General features: G+C 37.9%; 1 protein-coding gene across 4 annotated transcripts in view; it reads right to left on the bottom strand.

Annotated features, from left to right (window-relative positions):
* Positions 1 to 4,962, bottom strand: part of Mtf2 (metal response element binding transcription factor 2) — a 52,116-nt gene extending 47,154 nt beyond the window's left edge. Inside the window, exons 1-2 of one of the 4 annotated variants that reach the window (XM_033758227.1) lie at positions 4,762 to 4,780; positions 4,626 to 4,655 (exon numbers count right to left, since the gene is read on the bottom strand). In XM_033758227.1, the coding sequence (XP_033614118.1) occupies positions 4,626 to 4,630 (5 nt within the window). In that variant the 5' untranslated portion in view covers positions 4,631 to 4,655; positions 4,762 to 4,780. Of the gene's footprint in view, positions 1 to 4,625 lie in introns of all 4 variants that reach the window. The other 3 variants (XM_019210789.2, XM_033758226.1, XM_010644901.3) reach the window with 3 other exon arrangements.
* Between the last annotated feature and the right edge of the window lie 5,254 nt (positions 4,963 to 10,216).

The raw sequence follows: 10,216 nt of genomic DNA, 5'->3' as shown, positions 1-10,216 counted from the left end.
GAAAAAAAAAAAAAAAAAAAAAAAGTAATTCTCCCCAAATAAATCTACAGATTTAATTTAATATCTACCGAAACCTCAGCTGTACATTTTTGCAGAAACTAAAAAAGAATGATCCTAATATTCCCATGGAAAAAAATCATGGAACCCAAAGGGCCAAGCAATCTTCAAAAAGAACAACACATGGGTCCATACTGCTTAATTTCAAAATCTATAATGAATCAACAGTAATTAGATATTACATAACAGTCATACAGACAAGGCAACAAATAAATTTAAGAATCCAGAAAACTTACATGTATGGTCAATTGATTTTGGCGGGGGGCAAGACCACCAAAACAATTCAGTGAACAAAAAATACCAGCACTGGCCTCTATATGCAAAGGACTGAAGTTGGAACCCTCCTTCTTATCATATACAAAAATTAACTCAAAATGGATTATAGATCTCTATGTAAGCACTAAAGCTATAAAATTCTTAGAAGCAAACGAGTAAATCTGTTTACTTGATAGGCAATGGTTTATCAGATATGATTTCAAAAGCACAAGCTGAAGGACCTGGGACGTTACTCAATGGTAGAGCATTACACAGTTAAGTCCTGGGTTCGACCTCCAGTGGGGGTCAAAGGGAGGAGGTGTAGCAAACAAAAAAGGAATAAATTGACCTCAACACTAAAAACTTTCAGCCAAGTGCAGTATACACCTGTAATCCCAGCTACTTGGAAGGCAGATGCAGGCTGTGAAGTAACAGTGGAACACTTGCCTAGCATTTGAGAGGCCCTAGGTTCAATCCCCTGCACCACACATGGGATGGGGGTGTCCTCAAAGAGATAATTCTCCAAATGCGTTATACAAATGACCACTAAGCAAATGGAAATATATTCAGCTTTTTTTTTTTTGGTACCGGGGATCGAACTCGGGTTCTTGTGCTTGCGAGGCAGGTCACCGAACTGCTGAGCTAAATCCCCGGCCCCTATGTTCAACTTTTTTAGCCATCAGGGAAATGCAAATCATAACCACAATGAAATACCACTTCCCACTCCCCAGGATGATTATAATAAAAGACAGACAATAGTTAAGTATTGATGAGGATGTAGAAAAATTGGAACCCCATAATTGTTGGTGGGATTTAGAATGGTGCATTCGCTTTTGAAGAACACTTCAACAATTCCTCTAATATTAAACACATAGTTACTATCTGACCCAGCAACTGCACTCCTAGATATATTCTCAATAAAATGAAAACATGGGCCCATGAAATCCTACACGTTAATGTTCACCAAAGTTTAATTGTAATAGTAAAAAATGGAAACAAATGCCACAAACACAAGGACCTGAGTTCAATCCCCGGTACAAAAAAAAAAGGAAACAAGTGGACATGATGGCATGCTCTTTTAAATTTGAGCCCAGCCTGGGCAACTTAGTGAGAGACCCTGTCTTGTCAAATAAAAAATTTAAAAACGGCTAGAGATGTACCTCAGTTTAATGACTTGGGTTCAATCCTCAGTATAAACAAAGGGGGGGGGAACCTAAAAGCCCATCAACTATGAATTAAAAAACAAATTCTGATTCCAATCAAGTGAAATAAAGTACTAATACATGTCACAATATGGATGTACCTTGAAAACACTAAATAAAAGGAGCCAGACAAAAAGGCCACATATTGTAATGATTCCATTTACATGAAATGAGCAGAACAGACAAATCTAAAGACACAGAAAGACTAGTGGTTACAAGGGGCTCATCTGAGAGAGAACAAGCGACTGCTAATGAATACAGATTTTCTTTTTGGCATGAAAATTAGATCACGGTAATAGTCGTACAGCTTTGTGAGTACACTAAAAATTATTACACTGCACACCTTTAAAGGGTACAAGTGAATTATGTACTTATAAATATGATGCAGGAGGGCTGGGGATTTAGCTCAGTGGTACTACCACCTGCCTCACAAACGCAAGGTCCCAAGTTCAATCCCCAGTATCATAAATAAATAAATAAGCAGGAATTGTCTCAAGAAAACTTACTAAAAACTGTACAGCTTAAGATTTGTACATTTTCATATGTAAATTTTACCTTAAAATATTTTTGAAATAATAAAAATGGAGTGGGTAGAGGTATAGATGAAACAAGGATACACTTAAGTTCATTTCGGTGTTCTGGTGCACTATGAATGTTTGCAATTTTTCTTAAATTTTTTAAACAAGTATAAACATAATTTTTAAATAAAGTAATTTTTAAAAAGTAAACTAATATCACATCCATCTTGTTTTCTGACACAAAAAGCAGAATCTTACAGCTTAAAAGACCAAAGACATCACCACTTTATTACTCTTTTGCGAGATCCTATGAAAACAAATACAACAGAAGACATGCTGTGTAGCAAAAATGAATACTTCCTTTTAAAGTGGACAAGAAAAATGTGAACTTCCTCAGTTCTATGGATGTGACAACTTCTAATATACACATGGATATAAGAACTAATACAGTGCCGTCTAATACAATAGCTCCAACTACAATCATGTAAATTTTGGTTTTAATAAATTGTGAGTTCAGTTCTTGGTCTCACTAGTTACCTTTCTAATTTAAATATCCACACATGGCTAGTGGCTTATTGGATAAAGTAGAATTAGAATACTGCCATCATTTCATAAAGTTTTGTTGGACAGTACTGTTCTAATACATAAGAAATACCAACAAAGAAATTCCCCAAGCTAGATATCAGCCATGCAACTCTTCAGGAGCAAATTTTCCTGTGAGCTAAAACATATTACTGTATTTCCAAGGATCCTCAAATCAGATGTAAAGATCATGCTGAAATATAAAGTAAATTAGCTCTAAAAGGAGTTGAAGGAAAGGTCTATTTATAACCCATGACATCCAAAAGTTAATAACACAGCAAAAAGTACAGAATAAAATTTCTTCTAAATAGAACTTTTGAGGCAACACATATAACTTAAAGAACTATTAAATTTGTTTCATCTAGGGTAAAAAAGGTGTAGGTGATTTCTAAACATGTAAGTGAAACTGAATTGTGTACTTCATTCCAGTAGGTATAAATTTCTGTTAATGACAATTAACATGTCATATCAGGAAAGAGGTGCATACTTAATTCAAATATTTAGTACACTTTTACCACTTCAGAAAAAAAACTGAAGGTGAGAAAATTTTAAACTGCGAGTTCAAATATATTTTTATATTTAGGAACCCAAAAACAACATAAAAGCTTCACCTTGCATTCTCTCTCAAGTTATTACAGCAAATACTTGGGAGTGTAAAAAACATCCCAAAAGAAAAAAGAATACTTTATGTTAAGAAATTTAAAACCAACTCTCTTTGTGTAAACTCCTAGGCATCCAAAAGCTCCATTGAAAACACTGACAAACCTGAAAAATTTTAAGTACATTTTATCCACAATAAATATTTCTAAATTGACTTCGCTCCCCCAAAAGGAATTATTAAGAAAAAACTTAAACATCGAAATTGAAACCAGCCTGTAGGAAAGGTACTACACAGGAGGATCACAGGAAATCGATGGAAAAAGTTACTACTACTAGGCATCTGGAGTCAAATTAAATCAGCTACTATTTACATATTTCTAACTGTATAGATCTCACGTGGTGCTTCCTCATATGTTATACACAGGCCTACTTAAACTTTCATATCAGAATTAGTATTAGTTTCTACTGTTAACCAAAGTTAAATTCTTTAAAGAATAAAGTAATATTCCATAACTGTTTTCCCATTGTTCACAAACCCACATGTTCATCAAATCACACCAATAAATCCATCTGTTCCTGCTACTTGATTCCAAAGAAAAATTCTAGCAACCAAGGACACCAGATTGTAAAACACACAGTTAAGTATTCTGGCACTACCCAAATATGTTGTTAAGAAATCTTGGCAAATTTGTTTAAAATCCCTTAAACCGTTAATTACTTCAGTTGTAAAAACGGATGAAATACAAACCTATATCCGAGCAGGTATGAGTTAGATCTGCTTAAACAGAAAATATGCCTCAGATTTTCAGGGCACTCCAAATACAACGTACCTATTTCCCATCTCATTTTCCCCTTCTCACCTCTTCCCCTTAAGCTTTCAGGATTGCTTCCAGGCTCCACTTCACTGTTCCTTCATCCTCATACTTTATCCAGTCTGTCTAACCGACCCCCTTACTTCAATCCCACACAAATTACCATCACAGGTTCCAAGATGATACTTCCCTTAGCGTCCTCTGAGGTCCCAGGCAGCCTCACTACTTGGCTCCTCAAATCTCGCTCGGCCCCCATTTCCTAACCGTTCCTCCCTCCGTTCCCCCACCCCCTCGTCACCAGGTTCATCCTGCCCCTCCAACCGTCTCCCGCCCCCAGGTTCCTTCCTGCCCTCCAAACACAGCTTCCCTGTCTCAACGATGTATCTTGTTCCTCCAACGGACTGCTAGTTCCTTTAGTCACTATTTTCTCCAACATTCAACTACTTTCAATCCATTCTCTTCATCGTACACATAAACGGGAACCCCCACCCCCAACCTCGATCCTCCATCTTTCCCTTTTTATACTTGCTTCCTTTCTTTCTCCACCCGCCACCCCCACCTTCTCCGGAAGAGTCTGTTCCCAGGCCAAGGTCTCTCACCTCATTCGGTCACTTCAGTGGTGCCAACCGCTTCATACAGGAAAAAAATAACTAATCACGTCCCCGTGGGCGCTTTCCCTGCGACTCCGAGCACTTACTGGGCACCCGCCCCACCGGGAACCCCGCACATACGCACGCACAAACCGAGGTCCTTGGGGACGAGGGTTAGGGGTACAGTGAGCGTTCTCACACCGGCCTCAAACACAGGCCACTTCGCTACAGCCCTTCGCCATTTTGGTTTCCCGCGGACTAGCGGTGCATTCTGGGAGAGCGGAGCGACTCCAGGGCCGAATGGCAGCTCTCCAGGACCGCGGAGAGGCGGAGACTGCCGCGCGAGCGCGGAAGAACACCGCGCTCTGTGTCTTCGGCCTAGGATGAACAAAGAGGGACTCTTTAACTTTGCGGCTTTGCGGTGTGGGTAAGTCCTTCCGCCGCCGGCGCTAACACAATAGTGAGCGCTGCGCTCCGGGATGTGGGTTTAGGTACGCTGTTTCTATCGCGGCGGCCGATTTTACCTGCGTGTTATTTTTTTCCCTAAGAAATAAGGCAGAGCTTTGTACATTTTCCTGTGGAGAAAACCTTAGCTAAAGCGCTGTTTCTTATTCCTTCACATGAAGGCCTGCTGTTAAAATTCCATTGAGCGAGGAAATCCGGAGTACCACAATTAAATTTTGTTCAGCGAATGCTGTCCAGACTCACTCCGTACCAGGAGCTGCTTTGTATGGGAAGGTTTTCGGACACCACACACACGCACGCGCACACACAAACACACACAATGAAGGGGCTTTTTTATGTTTACCTGCTTTTTAAATTGTAATTTTTTTTGTTTGTTGATTGGTATGGGGGATACGAATTTAGGACCCTCCGCTTGCAAGGCAGGAGGCAGAACCACTGTGCTCAATACCCGGCTCTCTTAATAGTAATGAAACCTGAGAATCTGGTGCAAAGTTTTATCTTTTTTTAATACAGAACTTTCATACTGAGGCAAACCCTTAGCTTGCTGCGGACAGGGCTCCTAACTGACAAAATGAGGGGACATGCTTATCTGTTTGGTTTATTTTTGGGTACATAAAACCTCCAGTAAGTGTTCCTTTACAATTTTGTCAAAATATTTTAAATCATTTTATATTTTTGTCCCATATTGTTCCCATGGGGATAATAGATATAAAGCGTTTTTTTTTCTTTATAAAAAGTACTTCTTGGGACTTATGCTACTTTTGCTCTTATTTCCTATTCCCTATGATCTGTAATTCCCTGTCATCTGTAATCTCAGAATTTATCAAATAAGCATATTTGTGTTGTCCAATATCATTCAATATTTTACCCAGTACTAGTCAATATTTGAAATACTTTAGTAATATTCTTCCACTCTGCTTTTCCTGAGTAATAGTCCTAATTGTTTAAATCTGTCTTCGTACTTTAGCCTCACTATATTTGTGGCCTTTCAAGTTTCACTTTATCTTAATTTTATAACATAATTTTTAATAAATTTATCTTTAATGCCCTTCCTTCATCGGTGGAGGAAAAATTTCAATTAAGAAAAAGGACATACAATTCAAAATTGAATAAAAGTATTAGACAAATTGCTATATTTGCTTCATAACTAAGCCTAATCCATAGAACCTCAGTACTGGAATATAGTTGGTGTAAGTAGGCCTCAACATTTGTATCAAGTGATCATCACACCTCAACTTCAACATGTCCAATGACTTCAGTAAGTCAGAGGCAGTCATTTCAATCTCAGAAACTAACACAATGATCTCCGTAGGGGATATGTTCCAAACCCCCAGTAACACCTAAAGCCTCCTATAATACTGAACCCTATATATACTAATTTTTCTATATGTACATAACAATGATTGATAAAGTTTATTTATTGAGAAAATAAGAGAACAACCATAATAAAAATCATGAATGTGCTCTCTCTCTCTCTCCCCCCCTCTTTCTCTCCTCTTTTCCTAACCCTTTCAAAATATCTCTCTTCCCAGCTCCTCCCTTCTTTTTCTGTTTCTTGGCTTCTTGGCATCTTGGCCAAAAATCCAAATTCAAAACTAGTACAAGGAATAAAATTATAAAAAAATCAGAGCAAAAGTTAATGAAATAGAGACCAAGAATCAATGGCTTGAAGAGCTGATTCTCTGAAAGAATAAATAAAATAGTTAAACCCTTAGCCAATGTTACCAAAAATCACGTGATTATCTCTATTGACATAAAAGCCTTTGACAAAATCCATCCTCAATTCCTAATAAAAACACTGAAATAAATACTTATACAGGGGCTTTATCTCAATCTGACAGAAGCCATTTGTGAAAAAAACAATAGTCAATATAGTATTAAATAGGGAAAAATGGAAAACTTTCCCTCTAAAATCACGAACAAGACAAGGATGTACACTATTACCACTCCTGTTCAATATAGTTTTCTAAACATTAGCCAGAGAGCAATCAGGCAAGAGAAAGAAATAAATGGAATATGTATAAGAAAGGAAGAAGTGGAAGTATTGTTATTTGCAGATGACATGATCTTTTACATAGAAGATTCAGAAAATTCCACCAAAAGACTCCTAGAATAATCAAATTCAGTAGTGTAGCAGGACACAAAGTCAGCACACAAATAACAATAGAGTTGCTGTACACAAATAATAAACTCAACTGAGAAATTAGGGAAACATTGCCTTTTACAATAACATCAAGAAAAATTAAATATCTAGGAATTAACCTAACCAAGGAAGTGAAAGACCTCTATAATGAAATTATAGGGAAATTATACTTTCAGAGTATCCTGACAGTACTCTGAAAAAAGAAATCAAAGAGGACATCAGAAAATGGAATGACAATCCTCTGTTCTCGGAGAGGCAGAACCAACATAGTCAAAATAGCCATACTCCAAAACAGATATGCAGACTTAATGTAATACCAATCAAAATACTAATAACATTCCTCACAAGACTAGATAAAACAATCTTAAAATTCATATGGAACCAGAGGAGACTTAGAATTGCAAAAGCAGTGCTGGACAATAAGAACAAGGCAGAAGGAATCACAATTTCAGACTTCAAGTCATACTACAAAGCTATATGATAGAAACAGCGTGGTATTTGCACAAATGCAGACATGTAGATCAATGGAACAGAACAGAGGATACAGAAACAACTCCAAACACTTTCAGCTACTTGATCTTCGACAAGGGGGCTAAAAATTTATGTTGGAAGAAAGATAGTCTCTTTAACAAATGGTTTTGGTAAAAATGGGTATCCAGAGCTGGGGATTTAGCTCAGTGGTTCCACTGCCTGCCTCACAAGCATAAGGTCCCAAGTTAAATCCTCAGTACCAAAAGAAAGAGAAAGAGAGAGAGAGAGAGAGAGAGAGAGAGAGAGAGAGAGAGAGATAAAAAGGGATATCCACATAGAAAAGACTGAATCTAGATCCATATCTTTCACCATGTACTAAATTAAAATCAGCTGATTAAAAGTCTAAATATTAAAACAGAATCACTTGATCTGCTGGAAGATAAAATAGGTGAACTCTTAAAGACATAGGCCAATAGGCATAATCACAGTTTCTGAACAGAACCCTAATTGCACAAGAGCCAACACCAAGAATCAACAAATGGGATCATATAAAATTAAGCTTCTGCACAGCAAAGGAAACAACCAACAGAGTGAAGAGACAACCTAAAGAATGGAGAAAATTTTGCTAGCTATTCCTTGTGCAGAGGACTAACATGTATAAAAAATTCAAACTATTAAACCTCCCCCCCAAGACCAAATCAAAAAATGGGCAACTGAAATGACTAGACACTTCACAGAAAAAGTAATACAAGTGGGCAATAAATACATAAAGATTCATAAAGATATGTTCAACATCATTGGCCATTAGAGAAAAGCAAATTAATGCAACACAGATTCCATCTTACTCCTTGAAGAATGGCTATCAACAAGAAATCACACAAAAACAAATGCTGGCAAGGTTGCCAGGAAAAAAGAACCCTTCTTTATTGTTGGTAGGAATATAAACTATTATGGAAGTAAGTATGGAAATTCTTCAAAGAACTAAAACAAGAAATTCCATTTGACTCAGCTATTCCTCTCCTAAGTATTCTCCCTAAAGAGTTAAAGATAACATGTTATAGTGATCCATGCTTACCCACGTTTATAGCAGCACAATTCGCAATAGCTAAATCTTGGAAGTGCACTGCCTGCCCATTAATAGATGAACAGATTTTAAAAAATGTGGTATTTATACACAAAGGAGCACTACTGTGCCATAAAGAATAAATCTAGGTCACTTGTAAGAAAGTGAATGTACCTTGAGACCATAATGTTACATAAAATCAGACACACAAGTTATTTTCTTGTTGCAGAGACACAATACTCTACACCCACAACTGTAAGAGGAAAGGTTTATTTCGGCTCAGTTTGTAGCGGTTACAGTCCCTAATCAGCTGGCTCCAAGGCAGGACAGTGTGGCAGAGGAGACATAGCTGGTGGTATGGAGATGGGAAGCCAAAAGAAATCAATGCGGATACACCTTTCTAGGCCATGCCTCCAGCGACCTACCTACTCCAACCAGACTTCACCTCCCACATCACCAGCTATAATCCACTGATAAGTATCATGCCCTCTGTTATGGCTTTTGCCTACATGTCCCCCCCAAATCTTCATGCATTCACAGGTGGACCTTTTTCAGAGATGGCTGGATCTACAGTGTGTGATGCCAGGACTAAAGGTGTGTCCACTGATTGGTTTGGCACTGCCCTAATCCTGGTATTCTAGATAGAACAAAAAGGAGGCAGAAAGAAGCTGCTAAAACCCCTTGCATGCTCCAGCCTGTGTGCTTGCCATGGACTAATTCTCCTCTGTGATGCCCCTCTGCCAGGCCTTGGAGCCCTCCAGCTATGGAGTGAAACCTCTATAAACTGTAAGCCAAATAAACCTTTCTTCCGTTATCTTTGGGTGTGGGGTATTTTGCTTCAGCAGCAAGGAAAGTAATTAAGATACTCCCACTATCCAATCACCCCCCCAAAGCCCCACCTATGAGTGCATCAGGCTTCAGTGGGACATCTAAATATAAACCATAACAAAAGGCAAGAGTGCATGTTGTGGACATAATGTTAGGAGTTACCAAGTTTAACCCTCATGAAGATGGTGAAAAAAGTATAATTTTAAATTATTATTCAGAACAGTCTGGGTCTCCCTGCCTCAACTCTTAGTGTCTATAAAGTAAAAGTTTTAACTATAAAAGCTATTGGAACTATACAGCTATCTAAAATTAGGCAACATATAATTGATTTCAAGGATGCTCAAGTGGCAAAAACTTTTAAGAATATAAAAAAAATTAAAGTGTGACTGTTTTCATATCCTAAAAGTTTGGCTTGCCAAATCATCTTCCTCCTACTCAAACCTCAGGAGAATTTGCATGCAGTGCCATTGAGTGATACTAGTGCTGTCTTGGCAGTTGAAAAATATGCGTACAGTCAAAACAAATCACTTGGAAACAGTGGCATAACTTGGGGTACAGCACTTGCTTAGCACACAGGACCCTAGGTTCACTTCCCAGAACTGGTATATTTATATGCATACATATATATAT

Source organism: Fukomys damarensis, unplaced genomic scaffold (assembly GCF_012274545.1).
Source record: "Fukomys damarensis isolate Sample0158 unplaced genomic scaffold, DMR_v1.0_HiC HiC_scaffold_33, whole genome shotgun sequence".
Taxonomy (NCBI): domain Eukaryota; kingdom Metazoa; phylum Chordata; class Mammalia; order Rodentia; family Bathyergidae; genus Fukomys; species Fukomys damarensis.
Note: the sequence above shows the minus strand (reverse complement) of the source record. Positions and strands in the feature narration are given on the sequence as shown.